The 21439-nt window shown below is 37.6% G+C and overlaps 2 protein-coding genes across 4 annotated transcripts; one reads left to right on the forward strand and one right to left on the reverse strand.

The window, feature by feature from the left end:
- The first annotated feature begins 10658 nt into the window (after window positions 1-10658).
- Window positions 10659-17576, forward strand: LOC103932126 (DNA topoisomerase 1 alpha). Of its 3 annotated transcripts, none has more exons than XM_048584629.1 (16): window positions 10662-10920; window positions 11530-12644; window positions 12835-13029; window positions 13474-13554; window positions 13784-13843; window positions 13967-14061; window positions 14205-14361; window positions 14464-14589; window positions 14864-14944; window positions 15041-15131; window positions 15241-15374; window positions 16097-16165; window positions 16259-16348; window positions 16653-16756; window positions 16842-17010; window positions 17158-17576. In XM_048584629.1, exons 2-16 carry the CDS (start codon window positions 11565-11567, stop codon window positions 17224-17226), a joined length of 2601 nt encoding a protein of 866 aa, XP_048440586.1. In that variant the 5' UTR covers window positions 10662-10920; window positions 11530-11564; the 3' UTR covers window positions 17227-17576. The 3 variants fall into 3 exon arrangements, with proteins under 3 accessions (XP_048440587.1, XP_048440586.1, XP_009339950.2); XM_009341675.3 differs by having other exon boundaries at window positions 10663-10920; window positions 11530-12698; XM_048584630.1 differs by lacking the exons at window positions 16097-16165; window positions 16259-16348; window positions 16653-16756; window positions 16842-17010; window positions 17158-17576 and adding an exon at window positions 15852-16080 and having other exon boundaries at window positions 10659-10920; window positions 11530-12698.
- A 913-nt stretch (window positions 17577-18489) lies between these two features.
- On the reverse strand, window positions 18490-19700 carry LOC103958525. The gene has a single exon (XM_009370793.3). The coding sequence runs from the start codon at window positions 19537-19539 to the stop codon at window positions 18985-18987; it is 555 nt and encodes a 184-aa protein (XP_009369068.2). The 5' UTR covers window positions 19540-19700; the 3' UTR covers window positions 18490-18984.
- Window positions 19701-21439: the final 1739 nt, after the last annotated feature.

The following is a 21439-nucleotide window of genomic DNA, read 5'->3' on the forward strand; positions in this document are numbered from 1 at the left end:
GGAACATATTCAAATCACTAATGGTCTTACTTCCGTCGTTGATCTTCCTACGACGATCTTTGAAGACAATGCAGCATATATCGAGCAAGTAAAGAAGCGATACATCAAGGGAGACAACACCAAGCACATAACACCGAAATTCTTTTACTCTCACCAACAACAATAGCATCAGAACACTGAAGTCAAGCAAATCCGTTCCCAAGACGACCTGGCCGGTCTCTTTACCAAGTCATTGCCCAAGTCTACTTTTCAGAAGTTCATCCAAGGAATCGGTGTGCATAAATTATCTGAATTAAATCACTTGTAGTTTTCTTGTTTGAAAGTTATGTTTAACTCAGGGAGAGTATCCTGAAGCATACTCACTTGATCCTAATTTACTATTTTTCCTATAATTATGAGCATTTTCCCCACTGGGTTTTTACTACCTAACGAGGTTTTAAAGAGGCACTCATCCTGAGATGATCATACTCTGTTGGGTTCACTACTTTCATCTTGTTTGACGTTTGTTTTAGACATTATGCATACTTCTCACTTTTCTCCTTAGTCTATGGGTTTTTCTCCCACCTTGGGTCTTACTATAGCGAGGTTTTGTGAGTTTTACTACCAATGCATACTTTCTTAAATTTGAGACTCGCATTCACCCATTGTGCTGCTGACTTCATCAACTGTTCTACCTTATCTGCTGAAGATCTGATGCGATGTTTTGTTTGAGTATTTACACACTCAAAGGGGAGTGTTGCAGTCATATTTAAAATATGAATGTTATTGTGTAAATCCTAGTGGATCTAGGAATATCTCTTATATTCATAGTAGGAATTAATTACCTATTAAGAGTTGTAATCCTAAAAATGTAAGGATTCTACCTATCCGACTACTATAAATAAAGGCACAATTGAGTGATACAACACACACCTCACAATTAAATCTCTCCTCTCTCTCTCCCTCTTATTGTCGCCGGCCTCCCCATCTTTATTCCTCTATAATAGTTCAATTAAATAGGCATACAACAAATATTTCATTTATTGGAAAAAATCTTGTAGGGTGTAGTGCAGTGCAGTGCATGCATTGGTGACATGTCGCATCTATTACAAATGAACATAAAATTACATTTTGAAAATGATTATACCATAAACAGTAATTGATGACTCTAATCCACGAACCAAACAAGCCTTAAGACATTGCATTTCATACTGATGTGCTAAGTGATACTTTCCCAACATGGATTATCCCAAACAAGGAAATTGATAACTGTAAACCATAAACCAAACAAGCCTTAAGACTTTATGCTTCAAACTTTCGAGAATGGATAAAGCTTGACCCAAAATTCACCAACTCAGATTTACTCATGTACCAGATATAACTTTTTCAATGTTTAACAATCCATAAAGTTTCATTTTAAATTTCCATCATTTCCATCGAAATTAGTTGATATCGATATATATATTCAATATATTAGTTGATATTTGCACTAATTTACATATCAATATTTCCACTGATACCCGTTGTAGCTTATTTTATCTAACAAAGGAGAGAGGGGGCACGACAGAGAGAGAGAGTAGGGAGAGAGATGTATTTGTAGAGTTATGTATAGGATGTGTTATTCCCCTTACGCATTACCTTTATTTATAGTAATAAGATAGGGAAAAATCCTTATCCTCTAAAAAATCAAAGTCCTAATAGGGAAGAATAACTAGTATCGAATTTAATCTAAGATTTACACAATCACACTGAAATACAATGTTTATAACACTCTCCCTTGAGTGTGTAAATACTTAAGTAGATTCAGCATCATGTAGAGTTAAGGAAGTCGACTCGTCAGCACTGATTTTGGGAACACACTAGTCTCAAAGTGAAGTAAGAACTTGCATATGGAACTAAGTCTCACCAAAAAACCCAATGGCTATGGTAAAACCCAAGTAGGGACAAAATCCATAGTCAAAGGAAAAATACGTGAGAAATGCAAAGTCAAATGAAATGTCTATAGGACTTTATCAGGGATATGATCAACCTAAGGTAGGTGTCTCGTCAAAACCTTGCTAGGTAGCAAAAACCTAGCGAGGAAAATGCTCTTAATCATAGGGAAAAAAGTGCATTAAGATCAAGCAAGTATATTTCAGGATAATCCCCCTGCATTTGACATAATTCTAAAGAGAACTAACAATGTTACAACTCAAAAAGTTTACGCATACCAATTCCTTGAACAAGCTTCTGAAACGTCGCCTTCGATAGTGAATTGGTAAAGAGGTCGGCCAGAATGTCTTGTGACCAGATTTGCATGACTTCAATCTTCTGATGCTCTTGTTATTGATGTGAGAAAAACTTTGGAGCAATGTGCTTGGTGTTGTCTCCTTTGATGTAACCCTTCTTGAGCTATTCGATGTATGTTGCATTGTCTTCATAGATCATCACCGGCACGTCAATGACAGGGTAAAGATCATAGAAGCTTCAAATATGGCCTACAACCGCTCTCAGCCTGAAGCATTCTCGAGTTTCTTCATGTAAGGCGAGAATTTCAGCATGGTTAGACGAAGTGGCAACTAAGGTCTATTTAGTTGACCTCTAAGAGATTGTTGTGCCTCCAACGGTAAATGCATAACCTATTTGAGAGCACGCCTTGTGCAGATCATATAAGTATACTGCATTGGCATAACCAACAAGGCAAAAATTGACTCGAGATATGAGGGGTGCGGCATCACTTGAGGATCCATAGGGATAGAACATGCTCAGATCCATAGTTGCCTTAAGGTAACAAAAAATATCTTTAACACCAGTCCAGTGTATGTGTGTCAATGCATTACTGTATCTTGCCAAAAGATTAACAGCGAATGAAACGTTGGGTCTGGTGCATTGAGCTAAATACAATAAAGCGTCTATCGTACCTAGATAAAGAACTTCGGGCTCCAAAATCTCTTCATCATCCTCCTTCGGATGGAAGGGATCTCACTTTGTATTTAGCGATCGAACGACCATAGAAGTACTCAAAGGCTTCGCTTTATCCTTGTTAAAGTGGTGCAACACCTTCTGAATTTAGTTTGAATTATGTACTAAGATTCTATCTGAACGATGCTCTATCTTAAGACCGAGGCAGTATCGAGTCTTTCATAGATCATTCATCTTAAATTCTAACTTCAGGTGCGCGACAATCCTCTCGAGCTCTTCATGAGTTCCGATGAGGTTCAAGTCATCAACATAAACTGCAACAATTACAAAACCAAAATGTGACTTCTTAATGAACACGCAATAGCATAGTTTGTTGGTCACATATCCCTAACTAGTCAAATATTCACTCAGACGGTTATACCATATTCTTCAGGACTACTTCAAACCATAGAGTGAATGCCTCAGTCGAATTGAGAGCATTTTCCGGGGTTTGGAAATATTTGATCCAATCAATGTAAGTTATTTGGGAACTTTCATATAAATTTTCATATCAAGATCCCCATATAGATACACAGTTGCTACATTTATCAATTGCATACTTAGTTTTTCGAAAACCACCAAACTGATAAGGTAGTAAAAGTAATCACATCCTTAACGGGTGAATAAGTTTCGTCATAGTCAATCCCAGGACGTTGTGAGAAGCCTTGAATAATAAGACGAGCTTTGTAACGCATAATTTCGTTCTTTTCATTATGCTTCTGAACAGAAACTCACTTGTAGCTAACGGGTTTTACATGTGGAGGAGTAAAAGCTACAGGTCCAAACACCTTACGTTTCACAAGCAAATCGATTTCGACTTGGATTGTTTGTTTCCAGTTTGACCAATCAGTTCTACGTCGATGTCATTAACGAAATAGAGTTCAATATCATCGCTCAACATGATCTCAGTAGCTACTGCATATGATAATGCATTGTTGATGTTTATCTCATTTCTACACACATATCATCCAAGCTAGCATAATGGACCGAAATCTCACGATTCTCGGGAGGTGGATTTGTCTTTTGAAAGAGTCTTCCATAATATAGAATTTCCTCATGAGTTGGATATAATGAGTAGGCGACAGTCGGATTCACGGTAGGCTCAACAGGGGTCTGTGTCATGGGTTTCCTCTTCTAGGGGTGTGAATCATTTGGACCAAGTGGTTTGCCATTCTTTTGTGTATAGGCAAATGACTGGCTAGCCGCTAATGTACGTGGATCGGCCAAAGTGGTATCCTGGGCCACCAGGAGGGAAATATGTCATACATTTGGTACGTCTATCTTTCCAGGCACATTCGCAGCTGGAATATATGATCTTGTCAATTGCGCTAGATCCGTGAAAACATCTAGCATGCTCTGAGCTATGCTCTGAGAATCTAATATGGATTGCACTTCAATTTCAGATTAAGCAGTGTGGGGATCTAAATGAGACAAAGTAGGAGTCGTCTACAATAAATTTGTGTCATTCTTAAGGAACGGTGACGTTTTTATCTCCCCCTAGCGACGGGAAAACTATCTCATAGAAGTGACAATCCGCGAAACGAGTGGTAAATAGATTGCTTGTCAAAGTTTTAAGTAACGGATAATTCAAGGAGAGTCATATTTGACATAGATTCCCATCCTTTAGTGAGGCCCCATTTTTGTACGTAAATGCAGCAAAATCGGCACATAGACTGCATAACCAAAAACATGCAAATGCGACAAGTCAAGTTTGTATACAGTAACCAACTGAATGGCGCTATATGGTTGGGTTGTAATAGGCTTCAGGCAGACCAACATGGATGCATGCAATATTGCATGGCCCCAAGCAGCAATCGGTAACTTGGTACGTATGACCAACGATCTAGCAATCATTTGTAAGCGCTTAATGAATCTCTCCGCTAGACTATTCTGGGTGTGTACATGGGGTAATGGATGTTCAACTTCAACCCCAACCGACATGCAATAATCATTAAAAGTTTTATATGTGAATTCTCCAGCATTATCCAATCGAATAGATTTGATTGGATAATCAGGGTGGTGAGCCCTGAGCTTGATAACCCGAGCCAACAATTTAGAGAATGTGGCGTTCTTTGTGGATAACAAGCATACGTGTGACTAACGGATGAAAGCATCAACCAAAACCATAAAATATCTAAATGATCCACATAGAGGGTGAATCGATTCATAAATGTCCCCCTGAATCCTTTGTAGAAAATAGGAGAATTCAAACTAAGCATAAGAAGGCTTAATGATAAGATTTCCCATGGAGCAGGTTTGGCATGTGATTCCTTGAATCGAACCTAAACTTCGGGTTAGTGGATGCTCGCGTGATGATTTGAGGATACGGCTCATTGCTGTTTATCCAGGATGTCTTAAACGATCATGCCAAAGTGTAATTTTGTGCGCGGTCCCTAATGTAGGGCCGACCATATAGTGGCTCTCTATATGGTGTATAGTTGTAGTATACAGACCACTCGAGATACGCTCTACCTTCTCTAGAATACGCTTCTAGATATATTCGTAGGAAGTTATGCACAAAAATTTAACTCCATTTTCTACTTAGGTTTCAATGTGGTAATTATTATCTCCAATGTCCTTGAAACTCAACAACGATATTCCGGAACGTGGAGAATAAAGTGTCTCATCAAGGGCCTAGATTGTACCATTGGACAATATTGTATGTGCCTTACCGTATCCTTCAATCAAGTTGGATGGGCCTAATAGGGTTGTCAGAGGTGCATTCTTAGGTATGAAGTTAGTGAAATAGATGCGTTCACACAAAACGGTGTGCATGGTTGCACTATTTGCTAAACAACTAACTTTCCCAAAAGTTCTAGAAACAAATATCCATTCAAAAAAATCTAATTATTCAAGGATGGTAATTAAAAAAAACTTAATATCCAAAAATAAATCACCAACAAATAATCCAAATATAAAGGAAAATTGTTCAACTTAAACAAAAAACAAAGAGGGGGATTGGCCACTAGGTGGAATTCAGCTCCATTATTCTAAAAATGCAACCAAAAATAGTTCATGTCTAAGATTCTAATCTTTCATAAGGGTAATAGCCTCCTGAAAGTTAGAAACCTCCATTTTGGTACTCTTTAGTTCATCCACTTGTATAAAGTTTGATCCAAACTTTTTACAACGAGAATGATATTCAGCTACAACCTTCTAGGGAACACGACAAACATGCGACCAATGGTCCTTTGAACCACAATGGTAGCACATGTCCGCATCCATGGTGTTAGGTGCTTTGACCTTATTCTTGAAGTTTGGGGCCTTGCGAGCGAGGTTAGGACGCTTCTGGGTTGCTTTCCTGTCACACCCTGTCCCGCGAATAAAGACTATTGACAAGCTAGGGTGTGAGTCATATCTTAGCTATAGAAATAAATTCTACAACCAAGATATGGCGGAAAGTAAAATTAAAATTTTACATACATAAAGTTTATTGAATACACATCCGAATAAAATAGTGTACAAATTACTTTACAACCGAAACTACCAGCAAAATAATAATTAAAATGTGACAATTCTTGTAAATACATAAAATATACTCAAATGAGATGCATAAATGTACTAACTCCCTTCTAATCTCGCTAACACATACCTAAGGCATCAAAGGCTGCACGTCCCATACCATACTTATATCACTTGGCTCCGAATACCTTAGAATATGAGTTAACTCCTGTTCATCCCTTAAACCCAATTTTTATAATTAAATTCTCAGATTCCACTTTATTATACAGGCACTTCCCCCGACGCCCAATTGTATATTCAAGCTCTTCCCTCGATGCTTGACATATACAAGATTTCATTATTTTTATAATCAACCAATTTGTATACTCAAGCCCTGCACCCAACGCTTGATATATACAAGGTTCATTATTTTTATATTCAAGGTAAACTTCAGCCCTTGAATATCCTCACAACTCAAACACAACTTAACTCTTTTCTTACTTTACAAGAATGCTTATGTATATGCCATGTAACAAGGATATCAATAATCACATGCTCTATAACATCTACAACATTCATCAAATTGTTAGTAGCCAAAATTGTATTATATCTGCAACACCAATCAAATTGTTTGTAGACAAAATCGTATTATCTTATCAATAATATATAGTATGGATACAACAATCTAATTGAGAAATATTACTTTACCATTTTACTCCATCTCTCTTTAGGTGATATTGATGCATAAACCCATTTGAGTTCCATAGAGCAATTCTGTTTGGTAAGCTCTCATGCATTTTTTGGGATTTGTCTCTCTTATTTTACAACATTCTCAAGGGAATTAAATGGATATTTTCGATGGTGTGGTGGGAGTGCTTTTTATGGCAATGATCGCCAAAATATAAATGCATAAACAACACAAGATTTAAGTGGTTCACCAAATCGACTACATCCACTAGGGTTTGCTTTCATTGTATTTCACTATATATGAGAGACTTACAAATACAATGAAAGATGGCTTAAAGCCTCAACAATATGTAAATGAAAAATAAGAGGTAATATGAAAAGGAGAATGACATTTTGTTGGAGTTGTTCTTTTTCTCTCTTTTTTCTTCTTCTTCCTCTTTCTTTTCTCCATGTCCCTTCCGTTGAAAAGAAACCAAGTGTGGTGCCAATCATTAGACAAAAAATGTGTTCCAATACCAAGGCAACAAGTGTTGTCCTCATCACTAACCATATTATGTGGTCCAATAGAAAGAAAACAAATGTTTAAGCTAATCATTAGCCCTAATATGTGTTCCAATAGAAACACACCAAATGTTAACCTAATCATTGATAATGGTATGTGTTCAAATGGAAAAGAGACATGTGTTAAGTTAATCAATATCATGCAAGCTGAATACAAGCATCTAAGGTCACGTTGAGCTTTGGCTTAAGTTTTATTCCTAGATCAAAATACATGGGTAAGTCTACAATCAATAGGCATACAAATGGAGTTTGGTAAAAGCTCCAATTTTCTCTCATAAAACTTCACTAAAAACTACTTACAAGTACACTAGTAGGCACAAAGACATGTTTCCAAGCTTGGACAACACCTCCCATTCTATCAGTAGTTAGGTATTTTATGTAAAGTGATTTTAAACCAAAATAGAGAAACACAAGTACATAAGAATAGATTTTCATTAAAAAAAAATAATTACAAAAAATTTGGTAACATAGAAATACTAATCACATATACATACACATGTACATATATATACTTATTTTTTTTATTTTTAAATACGGGATATTGCATTTCCTCTCTTAGATGAGCCTTGGCTCTGTTGACCTTGACCGGATGGCTTCTGGCCGTCCCTTCCACGCCTATGTTGACGTTTTGGGTGTTGGTGTGTGCTATAGTGTGTTTCAAGCATAGCAGTCGCCCAAGTAGGTCGAGCTTAATGATTTTTCATCAACAATTGATTCTGTTTTTTAAGCGAAAAGTAAAACAGAGATCAAATCTGAAAACTTAGTGAACTTGTGAGCCCTATATTTTTGTTGTAGGACATTATTGGTAACAGAAAAGGTCAAATAAATCTTCTCCAGGAGATCCTCTTCATTCAAGTTCTCGTTACAGAACTTGAGAAGTGATTGGATTCGACAAACTTCAGAATTATATTTATTCACAGATTTAAAGTCTTATAAGCGTAGATGTTGCCAGCCATGTCTTGCATCAGGCAAGAAGATGTCATTTTGGTGATCAAAATGATCACCCAAAGCGACCCAAAGTGCTTGTGGATCTTCCTCAGCAAGGTACTTAGTTTGCAGTGCATCATGAATGTGTCTTCAAATGAAGATCATGGCAGTGGCTTTCTCAGCTTCGTTAACCGGGTTATCCATCTCATCTTCAATGGCGGGATGCAAATTCTTTGCGGTGAGGTAAGGCTTCACATCTTGGACCCACTTGAGGTAATTTCATTTAGAGACCTCTAAGGCGGTGAGGTTGAGTTTGTTCAAATTCGACATGTCCTTATCACAAAATAAATGGACAAGAATGTGGTTAGTGTAATGGAGAAAAAAAATCAATCCATTCACATAGGAGGAGAACATTCAAGTTCTAATAGGCATTGATTGGTTTAAAGTTACATGAAAAAGTTTCGGGTTTTCATGGGAGATGTTTTTAATAAAAACTTCAGGTTTTCAAACACGGCACGACTTCAGGTTTCAAAAGAATTATGAACTTCAGGTTCATATGTTCCTGCAGACAAACACAAATATATATATATATACATAAATATGCAACAAGAAAAATATGCAAATAGATCTTCAAGGTCTATTATAATAATAGAATTAATTATTTGGAATTCAAACCAAAATTAAAGTGTGGGCTGCAAGCCTAATATACCAGAGGCCCAAATGGGCGTGGTTCAAGTGTGACACGATGTGGTGCACAACTCTCCAACAGCGAGCTGGGATCGTGCACGTGTGGGTATACGGATGCACCAACCAAAAGTTGGGATTCAAGGTGACGCAGGCAAGGAAAACACCATAGTCCTCAGGCTGGTGTCACACTTGGGTTGAGCAACTAGTTATGGGCTGCAATTTGTGCGCTCAGAGAAACAAATCTCTCCAGTGGGCCTAGAGAAACACCAGAGCCCAAAGGGCTGGTGTTTGGACTGAGATTTCGCCAAGCTCAGATGGGCTTGGGTAAGGACCAAAGAACATCCCAGCGTTGTTGGGCGATGTCACTAAAGGTGAGTCCAGCGACGCTGCTGTTGGCGGCCATGTTTTGGATCGAAAAAACGTCGGTGCTAATTGGATTTTAACAGGGAACCTCGATTATGATGGAGAAACGAGTCTCGACGTCCTGCGAACCAAGAATCCATGAATTCGAAAAAATGGGGCTTTGAATTCTAGTGAGATTTTGAAGAACTCGGCCAAGGCCATGTTGGTGGTAACTGCAAGTCACCAAGAATGGCGTGCCATTGTTTGTGGTTCTGGGTTTAAAGCCCAAGAGGCTCCGTGGTCTCGGCTTGCTCGCGGGTTGGGTTTTCAGTTAACCCTAGAATTTTATTTTATTTTTAATTTATCAATTTCCAAATTGTAAAATTAATTCAATTTCATGCATATCCATCATATAATTTAATGCATTGACATATACATGATGCAATTCATGGCAATATCAATTCACATAATTCAACAATTATGGATATAATACATACACAATTTATGTAGAATCTAAAATTCAAAAAACGTAATGTTGGGTCATGCATTATGATGAATGATCATGCTATTAGGATTGCCAAAATATCAAGATAAAAACCGTTGTTTTGAAAGAACTTGATTGCGTGATGATATTGATGAACTTGTTTGATGCAGAAAACTTCCACGTTAGATTCCTAAGCGCAACAGTATGAGCGTGTTGATAATGTGTTGTAGCTTATTTTATAGGGGAGAAAAGGGGCATGGGAGAGAGAGAGAGAGAAAGAGTAGAGAGATATGTGTTTGTAGGGTTGTGTAGATAATGTGTTATTCCCATACCCTTATTTATGGTAATAAGGAAGGAAATAATCCTCATACTCTAAAGAATACAAGTCCTAATAAATAAGAATAACTAGTATCAAATTTAATTTAAAATTAAGAATTGTTATTAGCACTCAAAAAATCTTATTTGGCATTCCAAAATTTCTATAATTAGAAGAAAAAAAAATATAAACGAAAAGTGTGAATGAAATTTTTTAAATGCTAATAACAATTCCTTAAAATTTACACAATCATACTTAAATACAATTTTTTAACAATACTGGTATTGTAAACACTGCACATTATCTGTTTTGTCATTGTTACCTCTGTAAAAGCCTTTCCCTGAGGCGTAAGGCCGAAACCAATTTTCATTCACCTACATTCCACAAATCCGATATCACAAAACCGAAGCTCGCCCTCTCTCTCTCTCACTTAGAACGGTAACTGTGATGGCCATCTTTTCCCAAATATCAATTCAATCAGTTCAATAAGACTTTCGAATTTGCCCTAATTTAAGAGATCAGAAGCTGCAAACTCAATTTATTCTTTGACGAACAAGTACGCCTTAATCTCTTTCTTTTGATTTTTGCCCCATTAGGGTTTGTTTTCTCTGCATGTCATCATGTGCATACGATATCCTCTCTGATTGCGATCACGGTGATTTCAAATTTAGGGTTTGTTCTATTAGATTCCCAACCAATATTTCCAGTCCTTAATTCATTTTGTAGGCAAACTCTTAATCTTTTTAGGGCTTTCTTTTACCCCTTATGTCCATTGTTTAGGCTGCCCTAGAAGTTTAGGAATTAGGTCAGCTAAGTTTTTTCAGTTACTTGGCTGTGCAATTTGTATTGATTTTGTAGTTTTGATCACTTTAAATAACTGGGTAATTGAATAAATGCTAAAGTTTGAATTGGAATATCAATAGGGAAACAAATTCAAGTAGCAGAGAATCTGAAAATATCATCATGTTTCGATTTTTTTACAATCTGTGCAAGAGTTTATGTTCTGGTGTCATCATATAATTGGATGTATTTGATTATCACGATGAGAATATTTCTTTCGTTGTCGATAGTTAATGATTTAGCCTCAGATTTGGGGTTTCGATATAATTGTTGTTGGGGTATTGTATCCATCTTGAAAGATAAGTTGTGTTTTGAACAAATTTAGGTGATTTACATGCCACCTGAGTATATTGTTGGATAATGGCTGTTCAGACTTCTACTAAACTGAATTTATGTGAAGACGAGGATGATGAACCTTTAGTATTCAAACGGTACAGCACAAAATCTAAACCGAATCAATTAAACGCTGAAGCAAAGAAATTATCAGCTGAGAGGCAAGTTGGACAACCAGGGAAGCAGGTATCTGAGCACCGTTCTTCCAATGGTCTAAACTCGAGTGTTCAAAAGGGTAAGATGGTTCCATCAACCAAATCACCACCAGTAAAATCTCCGCTAGCAAGCCCAAAAGCTTCAACTTCATCTGCTGGGGCATCACCAGTATCAAATTCAAAAGCTTCAACTTCATCTAGGGCATCACCAGTACCCAAATCACCACCGTTGACTACATTAAATGGTCAGTCAAAGCGGTTGTCAGAACAGAATAAGTCTACCACAATTAAGGAGGAAATTAATTCTATTGAACATCTTGCTCAAGGAAATAGTGATTCTGAAGATGAAAAACCGATAGGTGCCAGACTGGGGAAAGTGAAACCTTCTGAAGATTCGGATGATGATAAACCTTTATCATCAAGGATTGCACCGAAGTCCAAGTTGGGAACATTAGGCAGTCGGCCTTATGATTCTAACGAAAGGAAGCCCGTTGTTTCAAAAGTTCAGAAGAATGTTTCCAGCACAATGGATAAAGGCAAAGCTTCATCTGTGGTCTCTAGTAAGAGGCCTCTAGATAAGGTCAATTGTTCTGAGAACTGTTCAGCTAAAAGGCCAAAAGTTTCAGATTCTTCTACATCTGCAAAGAATAAGCAGGTATCAGCCAAACAAGAACCAAAGGAAGAAGATGATGATGATGATGACTTCATTCCAATTTCCCAGAGGAGTAAGAAAGTTGCATCGGATAGTAAACCATCTCTGACAAAGCTAAAGGTAACCAAAGTTGGTTCATCCTCAATCAAGAAAACGATCAAGAAGGGCCAAAAAGCTTCAAAATTTTCAAAGTATTCTAAGTCGACAACAAAGCCACCAGGCTCTAACGATGGGCAGATAAAATGGACTACTTTAAAACACAATGGTGTCATTTTCCCGCCTCCATACAACCCTCATGGGGTAAAGATGCTCTATAATGGGAAGCCAGTCACCTTGACTCCTGAACAAGAGGAGGTGTCTGTCTCACTCATCTTTATTTCTGCTTTGTAGATTCTAGTACCTTAATGAATTCAGTTCTCTTTAATTTAGATTACTTTCCTCGTAGTTTCTGCAAGTTACTATACTTATGCTTGAAATTTTATAAGTGCAGGTTGCAACAATGTATGCAGTGATGAAAGATACTGATTATGTACAAAAAGAAACATTCAGAAACAATTTCTGGGCTGATTGGCATAAGTTTCTTGGGAAGAACCATGTAATTCAGAAATTGGATGCTTGTGATTTTACGCCAATATATGACTGGTATCAGAATGAAAAGGAAAAGAAGAAACAAATGAGCACGGAAGTAAGTTGGTGGCTCTAACATATATCCATAATCAAATCAAATAAAGCTAACATTTTGAGTTTGATTACAGTTCAAAACATTAATTTAAATCACATGATAGGATTGAAAGTCTTTGTCCAATTGCATCTTTCCCAAGCATGCTTGCAATCAACATCAGTTGTCACTTGTCATAAAAAGCCACAATATGTTGTTAAGTCAAGATGGAATAACAAGAATTACCAGTGCTTTCCTTTCCTGATACTCGGTCATTTACATATGAAAGATTCTTTAAGTATCACTTGACTATTCTATATATTATACATTGATTGTCCTCCAGGGCTTCATATGCTATGCTAGTTGTTTTATATATTTAAGTCAAAATTTATAGGTAATCTTCGGTCATGTGCTCTGCGGAAGATTTTCCTTATGCCTCCTTAAATTGTTAAGGCATTTCTGTTGATTCAGGAGAAGAAGGCCTTGAAGGAGGAGAAACTGAAACAAGAGGAGAAGTATATGTGGGCCGAGGTTGATGGTGATAAGGAGAAGGTTATCTCTTACTTGCTTTTCTCCTGTAGCCTAAGTTTCAATCTGATTATCCCATCCGTAATATATCTACAAAATTTATGGTGCTTTTCTGTCAATCCTTCCTATTTGATTATATGAATTAGGTTTCCTTGTTATAATAAGAAGATAGTAGCATACCTCTTTTCTTTGCCTTTAATCATTACATGAAAAGTTTACATTAGTGATTTGTGTGATTGCAATATTAATATAGGTTGGAAACTTCAGAGTTGAACCACCTGGGTTATTTCGAGGCCGTGGAGAGCATCCAAAGGTTTGATATTATTTTCTCTGTGATACATATTTCAGAGTTGTCCATGAGAAGATAGTTTGATATGTGGTGGCTATCTGGTCAATTGTATATGTCGTTGTTAATGCTTTCTATGTATGGTATCAGTCGGGAAAGCTGAAAAGACGGATTCGTCCAAGTGATGTTACAATTAATATAGGAAAGGATGCCCCAATTCCCGAATGTCCCATCCCTGGTGAAAGGTTTTGTTCTTCATGATCTCCAATTAGAAAGCAAAACAACTCATTTACTTTCAGATATTCAAAGGATGATGCTTTTGTACTATATTTATTTTTGTGTGCTTTCCATATTAATTAATTTTGATTTAAATTAACATGTGCTACAGCTGGAAAGAAGTAAGACATGACAATACAGTTACATGGTTAGCTTTCTGGAATGATCCAATTAATCAAAAGGAATTCAAATACGTATTTCTGGCACCTAGTAGTTCCTTGAAGGGGAAAAGTGACGAGCTGAAATATGATAAAGCAAGGAGATTGACAGTGCGTAGATGGAGATATGCCCATGAGCTTTTAGTAGTTTCTTTGGATAACAGAGAAGATGCTTGTCTTCATATTGACGAAACCCTGCTATTTTGAGTGCAGGACTGCATAGGAAAAATCAGGGCTTCATACACCAAGGATTTTACTAGTAAAGATGTGTCTAAGCGGCAGATTGCGGTTGCTACCTATCTCATTGATAAACTTGCCCTCAGGGCGGGCAATGAGAAGGTATAGTATGTGAACCTTACTTCAGCTGTACATAGAAGCAATTGGCCTTTATTTGTTTATGCCATTTTTATTGAACGAGGTAATTTAGGCAAACAAGTGATATAAACATTAGTGAGGCCATGGAAAAGCTCTCCAGTATTGACAGAGTGATATGATTACAGTAATATGATCTCTTAGCTAGAGCAAGCTTAAGAATCATAGTTTCAAACCATTTGTCCACAAAGAAGTGGACAGAATTTTTTTATGCCTGAATTTACTGGTTGTTCTCTTGCAGGATGATGATGAAGCCGATACTGTTGGTTGCTGCACTTTAAAAGTAGAGAATGTAAAAGCAATCCCCCCTAACTCGTTGGAGGTGATGCTAATGCTTAAATTTAAAATCATTGTAGGTAGTTTTCCACTGTATTATCACCATTAAATAACCAGTCAACTTTTGTTTTTATAATTTCAGTTCAACTTCCTTGGTAAAGATTCAATCAGATATGAAAATACTGTTGAAGTTGAGATTCCTGTTTACAAGGCAATTATGCAGTTCCAGTCTGGTGAGTACCTGCTTTCTAATTTTGATATTTCCTTTTTTTTTTTTTTTTTGTTTTCGGTGGTAATTGAAGCCCATGAATGTGCTCAACTTTCTTTTTCTATTTGCTCCAGGGAAAAGTGGCAGTGATGATCTCTTTGACTTGTTGGATACCAGTAGATTGAATGCTCATCTAAAGGAAAAAATGGATGGCCTTACAGCGAAAGTGTTTCGTACCTACAATGCATCTATCACATTGGATAACATAGTAAGTTGATACCGGCTTTCACTGTCTTTGAACCTTGTACTGCTCTTATATTTTTTATATCCTCTATAATATAAGAATAAGAGTTAATGATTCAGGAGAAAATTCTGAGTCTCACCTCAGGATGGGAGAAAATCCTAATCATGAATCATGAGGAGCTTTCGTGCAGATTAGAAAAATTGCGGTTCTTACATATACAAACCCGGTGCAGTTATACTTCTTGACATTTGGTTTGGGAAAATTTTAGAAAATTTTCTTTTATTTGTTGTCAAATAAAATTAAAGTTGATCTACATGCAAGCATTATTGAAACAGAGCGATAACCAAAATGGGGTGCATTATACAGTGTCATTTGGTAGAAATTGAGGGAAACTCCCTAAATTTAATTTCGTCTCGTAAATTTTTTGATGATTTGTAAATGCTTTGTTGACTAAATAGTTTTTGTATATATCTGATGACACTGTTATTGTCAAATATTCAGTATGGTTGAGATGAGAGGCTCCTCCTTTGTCAAATCCTGAATCCTCGTTGCTTAGATTATGGGACTCATTTGTATGATATACAGCATTAACAAGGATACTAAGGGATTTCTTAGCTTGCTCTGGATTTCTACCAAATTTCTAGTTTTGTGTGGTTCCCCTTTTTTGTTCTCCTTCCCCTCTCTAATTTAGTTTCCTGTTATGATGATTCTTCTTATTTTTCTTCCTTGCCTTGGCCTGATGGCAGTTGAACAAGGAAACCAAAGACGGAGATCTTTCAGAGAAACTCGTTGTTTATCAGCATGCAAACAAAGAGGTGTGGCAGTCAATCCTTTGAGAATTTGTACTGAGCTAATAGCACTGTTACTTTTACTCAGCGGCATCTACAATTTTTGGCATTTCATTGCAGGTTGCCATTATTTGTAATCATCAGCGTACTGTCTCAAAGTCTCACAGTGCACAAATGTCTAAGTTAACTGAGAAGATTGCTGAACTTCAGGTAATGACCTTATCTGGGACTTAACTGAAATTTTAGGTGGCTGCGTTTGTAAACTGAAAGTCAGTAAAAAGTAGGGTGATGGTGTAACTTGCGCTTTGGGAAAAAGTCTTGGTTGATGATCTGGAAGTTAGAGTGTTAGACCAACCACCCTTTCTCTATCACGTAGCTAAAAAGTACGAGAATAAAGTTCGAGAACAGAAACCTCTTTGTCTGAGTGGGTTTAATAGACTTATGTCATTGAAAATTAATTTGAAATGCATGTTTATTTCTTGCTGTGGAACTAATTCTTTATTTTTGGCGGTAGGGCAACCTGAAAGAGCTGAAAGTAGATTTGGACAGGGCCAAAAAAGGAAAGCCCCCACTGAAAGATGCTGATGGAAAGCAAAAGAAAAATTTGACCCCGGAAGCGTAAGTTTACTTTTTTTGCTTATTTGGACCAAGTTTCCATCACGTCCGGATATTGCCTTGTGAAGTAATTTTTGGATTGACACAGGTTGGAGAGGAAGATAGCTCAAACAAATGCAAAGATAGAAAAAATGGAACTGGATATGAGAATTAAAGAGGATCTGAAAACAGTGGCGTTGGGAACGTCGAAAATCAACTATCTTGACCCTAGGATCACCGTTGCTTGGTGCAAGCGACATGAAGTTCCCATTGAGAAGGTAACGTCTTCTCGTGAGTTTGTTTTTGAAATAAATATTACTATCGACAGTAGTTCAGCCGATCAATAGATACTTTTCATTTCGATAAAATGTTGGCTAGTTCTTTGTCTAAGCTGCTATATGCTTGACCATTTGCCAATGATACAGATATTCAACAAGTCGCTCCTCGCAAAGTTTTCTTGGGCAATGCGAGTGGAGCCTGACTTCAGATTCTGATTCTCGGAAATGTTGCTCGGCCATCCCCTCCATTTCAAATTGAGAAAAAAAATAGCGAAAACAGACCCGACTTACCTTCTTCGTTCGGTTATAGAAGTTGACATTTTTATTCTTTTTTCTCATCGTGTTTTTCTCATTCGGCTGAAAATTCTTCTTGTATGTTAATCTAATCTAATCTAATCTGACTGGCTGTGTAGCCTTGCCACCTTCTTGACATTCCATTTGTGTTTCCTTTTCCTTGGATCCCAGCAATTGTTTTATTTGAACTCTGAGAACTTTATACTGATTCTGAAGATATTTATGTTACATTCAACAGGCAGCTGAAGGTTGCGCTGTTTACTTTTTGGTCATTGTTCTCTATGAAATTCTCAAATTTCGGGTCGATGTTTTTTCAGCGAAATTCGATTTGTTTCCAGTATTGCTACTTGATGTAAAGATTTTCTACCTCTAATGTTGCCCGTTCTTGAATCCTGATAGCGTTGATTTATGGAGATGTAAATGTGTATGGGTAGTGATTTTCATCTCCCGCACTCCTCTTGTTGATTCTAAGGACTTGGGAAAAAGGGGAGGAGTGTGGCGGAAGAAAATTAGAGTGCGGAAATCATTTCTTAGTATGTTTTTACTATTTCCTTGTTTTACAAGATTGTGTCTTTTCCACGTATTTTTATAGCGCACGATGGATACCACAAGGTGTTCAAAGCTCAAGGCTTCGACTCTTCGGGCCGGATCGTTCTGACCTATAAGAATCATCAGGCCTTCATCTAGGGCATGTTGTCTTACTTGGAATGGTAAAAAAGATATGAATGAGAATAATACTTGATTACTTAAATACGAGAGGAACATGAAATGAAATTGATGAGAATTGGATTTACATTTGATACATATCCAGAGCTCCTTGTATCAGAAAGCCTTCTTTGTAACGGATTGACCACCAATGCGGTGTCTTCTCCCCTGAACAAATACACATGCAGCCTTATTGAATCGAGCAACTTTCATGTTACTGGTGCACTTCAATAAAAAAAATGAAAAATAGAGGTACCAATTCATTGTAGCATCCATGAGTCAATGATATGATGTCACGCGTATAATATAATGTCACACATAAGTTGTTTTTTCCAAACGCTCGACTCTCCCTACTTTTTATAGCTTTCATGGGACATTTTTTCGTTATACAAAATCTTATTTTTAATAAATGTTAGTTGTCATTGTTAAGGGAAAGAAAAAGAAGTGAAAATCGAACCTGAAACATAAAACAAGACAGAATTAGTTTAAAATAAAATATAAATTTCATCTTTCTTTTTACAATAATCCATTATTATGGATACAAACTACAATTTCCCAACAGAGCATAAACACAATTCCACAGCCCACCCACAAACCACATAGTTACTCTCACTAATTAATTTTCCACATATTACGAATCAACCCCAACACTTCCCACGTTTTTCTCTTCTTCTACCTCCCATTTTCACCCCATCCTAACTTTTAATTTACCCATAAACCCCAAATTCATCAACAAACACCAAAATATTTCCCTTCTCCCACAACAACGTGATAAGATTTAGCTACCAAGTACCCAAACAGTAGGTAATTACTAATTCGCCCCCGTCTTTCCCGGAATTCCAGATCAACCTCCGTTTAAAAAAATCACGGACAGATTCGACCCGAAAAACCGAGCAGACGACGAAGGACAGAACCGTATCGGGTCCGGATCCATTCACGGTCCTTCTCGGGTCCTCGGATCCGGATCTTCCATTTTCAACCGAGCCGGAGCAACCGCCTCAGGTCTCGGGTCGCCGAGTCGTCGTCAACGACCTTTGACACCTGCTTCTTCCTCGAAAACGACGGCAACGGGAGGGCGATCGGCTCCGGCGACACCACGAACGACGATCCGGCGTACACGTTGGTCTTACCACCCACCGGAGACCTCAGATCCACTATCCGCACCTGCTTCTGTACCGTTTCCGGGCCGGGCCGCGGCCTCTCGGTCCCAGTACCAGCCAAACCGCCCTTTTCATTCATCTTCGAGTCCAGCGACTTTCCGCGCCTCAAGATTGTGACTTTCTCCATCTTGAAGCCCTGACGTTCATCGTCGGAGCTGGATCTCTTCGCGACCACCGCGGGCGGCGGCTGCGCCTCGATTCTCCTTTGTTCATATCGCACCGCCGGCTTCCTAGATCTAGGGTTAGAAACGTAATTCTGGTTAACGACGGGTTTCCCATAGTAGCTGCTCTTCCGGCGCGAAAACGACGCCGGAGGGACTCTGATCCTTTCGATCAGACAATCCCGAGGCCGTAAGATCTCAGTCCCCATGATATCAAACCCTAAAATCCAAAACAAAACACCTAAAAATACCAAAAAATCGAAAAGAAAACAGAAGAAATTAACAAAATTCTATATTTTTTTTGTTTTTGATTTTTTTTTGTGGCCTCTTCTTCTTCCTCACATGAAGGGGAAGAAGGAGGATTTTTTCGCTCTGTTGGATCTTTCCCTGCAAATCCGTTTTGTGTGATGGAGGAGAAAATGAGGGATTTATAGATAAGGAATCAGGAGAATGACGTTTCTACCCACCTTCGCTGCTTGACGCGTGAGGGGCCCGCCAGGTTTTTTTATTTTCAAAGACAATCCGGCCGAACCTGACTGGGTCTTTCGCACCAGTCGGCCCTACTTGAAGTCCGTTTTAACGGAGTTGTTGGGGTCTTGACTCCTGGCCCTTGGCCATTGGTATCGGTCATCCGTAACGGCGTCAAGTAGACGGGCCAACTTGGCGTTGCGGTTGCCTGGTGAATGTCATACAAGAGAAATGTTAATACTTTATTACCATATGCAACAAAATAACAAATAAAAAATAATATTGTGTGGAGTGGAAGACAAAAAATGTCTTGTTTTGGACTCTGCGGATATTGGCATGTTGTGTTTATAAATTATTAGTAGTGTGATTTATCAGGCGCGTGCGCGTCACCTAATTCTAACTATTTATATTCGTAAATAATTGTACATATAAGAGAGAATTATATGCGAAATTATTTGTGAATATGGATAGGTAGAATCAGTTTACGCACACAATAGATCGCACTACATGCAGAATTATTTCAAACATTTTTCTTATTATCAGATTTTATAGTGTTGTTTAGGTTTATAATTAGTTATGTTTCTATTTATATGGGAGAAGCTCTTGCAAAAAGTGTGAAGCCTTCGTAATACTATTCTTCTCTCACTGATTTCAAAAACAAAAAAGACAAAAAGAAAAAAAGAAGGGTAAATCTCAGTTTACTATCTTCAAGTTTCGTAGTTTTCAACATTTGGTACATAAAGTTTTTTTCATCCCAGAGTCATACCTAAAATGTTAATTTTGGGACAGTCTCATACATCTGTTAGTCTAGCTGTTAAGTCTCCCGTTAACTGATGATGTGACGATTATGTGAACAATGACTGAGCGTCACGTGGAATTTTTTTTTTCAAAAAAAAAAAAAAAAAAAATTGGACCTTCCCTTCCTCCCCAAAAATTTTCGCCTAAGGGAGCAAACACATATCTCTCCCTGGACCTCTGGCACTCAAAGCTTCTCCCAATCTCAAATCCATAAAGGCTGCTCTTCCATCAAACCCTAACCCTCCTCCTCTAATCGAATCCTAGATCCTCATCCCCCTCCTTCCGAAACCCTACCCTCCTACGATTTCAATCCCCCTTCTCCTATCGAAATCCTAGCCTCAGATTTGAATGGCTTGCCTCAACCGCCCAGTCATTGTCCACGCAGGCGTCACGTCATCAATTAACGGCTGACTTAACAACAACCTTAACAGATGTATGAAACTGTTCCAAAATTTTGACTTTAGGTATCACTCTAGGATGAAAAAAACTTGATGTACTAAAAGTTGAAAATCAAGAAACTTAAGGATAATAAACTGAGATTAATCCAAAAAAAAAAAAATTCACTTGGTGAACTGCGGGTGGTTACATTTATTATTTTTAAAAATAAGCAAAATAAAAAAATAAAAAAACTATAAAACAATAAAAAGTCAATTACAACGCAAGTAAGCGTGTTGCAAGAGACTAATTTTATTTGAGTTTTGCGGAAGTTTGAGACATTTAAAAAGAAGTAATCATTCAAAGAGTTTTGATTAGCATCCTTGTTTGACAGGAAAGAGCTAGGAAGGTAATGAATTTGAAGATTCAAGAAGCATGTTTGCCATCGTTGACCGAATTATGTCAATT

This window comes from the organism of the source record quoted next, unplaced genomic scaffold (assembly GCF_019419815.1).
Source record: "Pyrus x bretschneideri cultivar Hongxiangsu unplaced genomic scaffold, Pyrus_bretschneideri_v1 Contig21, whole genome shotgun sequence".
Lineage (NCBI taxonomy): Eukaryota > Viridiplantae > Streptophyta > Magnoliopsida > Rosales > Rosaceae > Pyrus > Pyrus x bretschneideri.

Excerpts from the sequence above, each read along its gene's own strand:
- LOC103932126 (XM_009341675.3), top strand. The coding sequence starts at position 11,565 with ATGGCTGTTCAGACTTCTACTAAACTGAATTTATGTGAAGACGAGGAT. Across the intron at positions 14,062-14,204 it reads TGTCCCATCCCTGGTGAAAG|CTGGAAAGAAGTAAGACATG; the intron begins GTTTTGTTCTTC and ends CATGTGCTACAG. Across the intron at positions 17,011-17,157 it reads ATGAAGTTCCCATTGAGAAG|ATATTCAACAAGTCGCTCCT; the intron begins GTAACGTCTTCT and ends CCAATGATACAG.
- LOC103958525 (XM_009370793.3), bottom strand. The coding sequence starts at position 19,539 with ATGGGGACTGAGATCTTACGGCCTCGGGATTGTCTGATCGAAAGGATC.